Genomic DNA, 3,139 nt, shown 5'->3' with positions numbered 1-3,139 from the left:
ACCATCCCACATACACTAAAAGGTTGCATCAACCAAAAACGTAAGAGCCATTGTCGCCAACTTAAAATTCAAAAACTTGAGGGTCGAATGAGCTCGAGTCGTAACCCGATTCGAAGACTGAACCCAAAATAGTTAATTAAATATGCCTAAGGGCAAAGGCGTAAGAGACATTGTCGCCAGCCCATATACACTAAAAGGTTGCATCAACCAAAAACGTAAGAGCCATTGTCGCCAACTTAAAATTCAAAAACTTGAGGGTCGAATGAGCTCGAGTCGTAACCCGATTCGGAGACTGAACCCAAAATAGTTAATTAAATATGCCTAAGGGCAAAGGCGTAAGAGCCATTGTCGCCAGCCCACACACACTAAAAGTTGTGTCGACTAAAAGTGTAAGAGCCACTGTCGCCAACTTAAAATTTAAAAACTTGAGGGTCGAATGAGCTCGAGTCATAACCTGATTCAGAGATTGAACCCAAAACCATTAACTAAATATGCCTAAGACCAAAAGCGCGTAAGAGTCTACGGGCTAGCCCAATGAGCCTCAAGGCCATACCGTGAATCTAAGGATTCCACTCAGCTCAAAGACCAGTTCACCTGGATAAAGTTAAGGCGAAAAGAAATGCAGGAGAAAAATAACCGCGAGGTTTCCCTCTTTATACATACTCGAGAAAAAATACAAGTTCCATTTAAAACATACTTCAAAAGTACTATGTGCAGTATCAGAAAAGGAAATCTACGTCCCCCTTCAGGACTATGGCTCGTCGGCCTCATCCTCTCTATCCTCGGCATCAGACAGAAGGAATGTAGCATCGTGTTCTTCCGCCTTGGCTTGCTCGATCTCTTCCGAGAGGTCGAAGCCCCTGGCATGAATTTTCTCGAGGGTCTCCCTCCGAGATTTACACTTCACGTACTCTTTACTATTGTTATCATGATCAAGAGATTCCCTCAGCTCAGCTCTAGCATAGGCAGCGCCCTTCAAATAGGTCGGCACTTTTTGGTCTGCCCTAGTACGGCTTATTACAGCTTCAGCTTGGGGATTCACCACCTTAACCTTCACCTTCAAAAGCTCGGACTCGAGCCTTGTGATTATATTCACTCGGATAGAATCATTTGCATGAGCGTTATGGATTTGTACCTCGAGGGCAGAAGCCTTAGTCAATGCATCCTCTTTAGCCGCAACTTGGGCATCTACTCGAGCCTTCAACTCGTTAAGCTCACATTTGGCCTGGCCGACTTTGCCCCAAAGATGTTCCAGTTCCTCTATTTTTCTCTCCAACTGAAATATCAAAGCATTAATCTTTAAAAATGAAAGGGGGCATACATCAACCTGAAATACAGGTTACCTGTCTTTCGAGACGGCTTTCGCAGTTCCAACTTCTATCCACTTTACACCGTAGGTATACCAGCTCACCTTCCTTTCTCTCACAAAGGAGCCTAAGGGATCCCTCCCTATCCGAAGCTTTTCGCATCCTAGCCTCATGGCGAAGCAGCTCAGACTTAAGTTTGTCAAAGGCCTGCAAAGGAAAATTGAATAAGAAAGGAAGGGCGCAAAACCGAGATAAGCATATACCGGCTACCGAAACTTACAATAAAGCCAAGCTGCTGAGCCTCACCAAAGGCCGAGCCAATGTTCGATGGCCCAGTATCCCCCGAATCACCCTTGGTAGAAAAAGAGGAAGGCACCGCATGACCCTCGCTCCTCAAAATACCTTCGATGGGAACGAGAAATGATCTTTCAGAAATAGAAGCCTCCGAAGTTGGAAGATCAGCCGAATCGCCTCTTTTAAACCTCAAAAAAGGACTCGCCCCGCCGTGAGCATCCTTACACCTTGGAGACTCTTTTCGTTTATTGTTAACCCTCGACCCGAGGTCGACAGTCTCTCCTCCTCCAGGGGACAAAGTCTCATTTCAGAAAAATCTCCAACACTTGCGGCGATAGAGTCAGTGTGCTAAAAAGAAAGGTACCTTTCTGAGGAAACAAGCCGCTAAACGCCTACCGTGATGCTTTGCCTCCCATCTCCCCTTGGACAGGTCTCGCCACCTGTGCTTATTATAGGTCAAACAAGCTGCCAGCTTGCGGGACCATAAAGCCAGATCAGGGATCTCATTCGGCAGCCAAAGAATCGCTACAAAGAATAAAATAGAAAGATGCCTTTATGGAGTCCGCCCCTGCTATGGATAAAGCGATAAAAATACAGGTACACCACTTACGTGTGAATTTTCATTTCTTAGGAAATGGCAAGAACTCTCCAGGGATAATGTCGATTGTCCGTGCTCAAACGAACCTACTCATCCACCCCGGTCCTCGTCCTCTTCGTCATTAATGGTAGGGGACCAAGTGGATCGATGCCGTAGGGTAATCAAACCCCGGTAATGCAGCAGCCGATATAACATAACGAGATGGCTGAGAGTGAATTCAAGCCCGACCTTATCCTCAAAGTACCTTATCATCAGCACTATCTTCTAGAGGGATGGGTGAGCTAGAGCTAGGTTAACCTAATATCTCCTACAGAACTCAAGCACGACCCTTTCAGTAGGACCCGAGGTAAAAGGACGCGTATACACGCTCAAAAACCCCTCGACATGGGTTATGATATTCTTCTCTAGGAAAGGTACCTGTAGTACCACTCCTTCTCCCCATCCCCAATATTTTCTAATAATCTCGAGGTGTTCTACCCTTATTGAGAAGATGAACCTCGATACATGCTCCTAATGCCCTTGAACATTGGAAAGCCTCTCCAATTTAAAGTCTCTCCTCGAAACAAAGCACCTCAAGGCTAGTTCACCAGGCACCAGCGGTGTACCAACGACCGGACACGGAACATAGGCAGAACTCCCCTCTCTTTGACTGGCGGATGTCGATGTAGAATCCCTGGCTACGATAAAATAGGAAGAGGAGGATGAAGGTTTGGGCCAAGGCTTTGAGTCGAGACGATGAGAGAACTAGCACAAAAAACAAAGTTCTATGGAATAAATAGTTACTCTGAGTAGCAGGATCTCCATTTGAGAAATAAGCGAGTGAATAAATAAAGGCAAGCAACGATTGATCACCTACCCAGAAGACCAATTAATTCTGGCCATGACAACATCACCTTTTTCGGGAAATGTACCGGCAGGACTACCAGGGACCCACTATTAG

General features: G+C 45.8%; 1 protein-coding gene across 1 annotated transcript; it reads right to left on the bottom strand.

The window, feature by feature from the left end:
- Positions 1-751: 751 nt before the first annotated feature.
- Positions 752-2,641, bottom strand: LOC138880134 (uncharacterized). Its single transcript, XM_070159797.1, has 4 exons — positions 2,617-2,641; positions 1,966-2,126; positions 1,344-1,514; positions 752-1,276 (listed from the first exon to the last, which is right to left on the bottom strand). Exons 1-4 carry the CDS (start codon positions 2,639-2,641, stop codon positions 752-754), a joined length of 882 nt encoding a protein of 293 aa, XP_070015898.1.
- Between the last annotated feature and the right edge of the window lie 498 nt (positions 2,642-3,139).

This window comes from Nicotiana sylvestris, chromosome 10 (genome assembly GCF_000393655.2).
Source record: "Nicotiana sylvestris chromosome 10, ASM39365v2, whole genome shotgun sequence".
NCBI lineage: Eukaryota > Viridiplantae > Streptophyta > Magnoliopsida > Solanales > Solanaceae > Nicotiana > Nicotiana sylvestris.
This window is presented reverse-complemented; position numbering and strand designations above follow the sequence as displayed.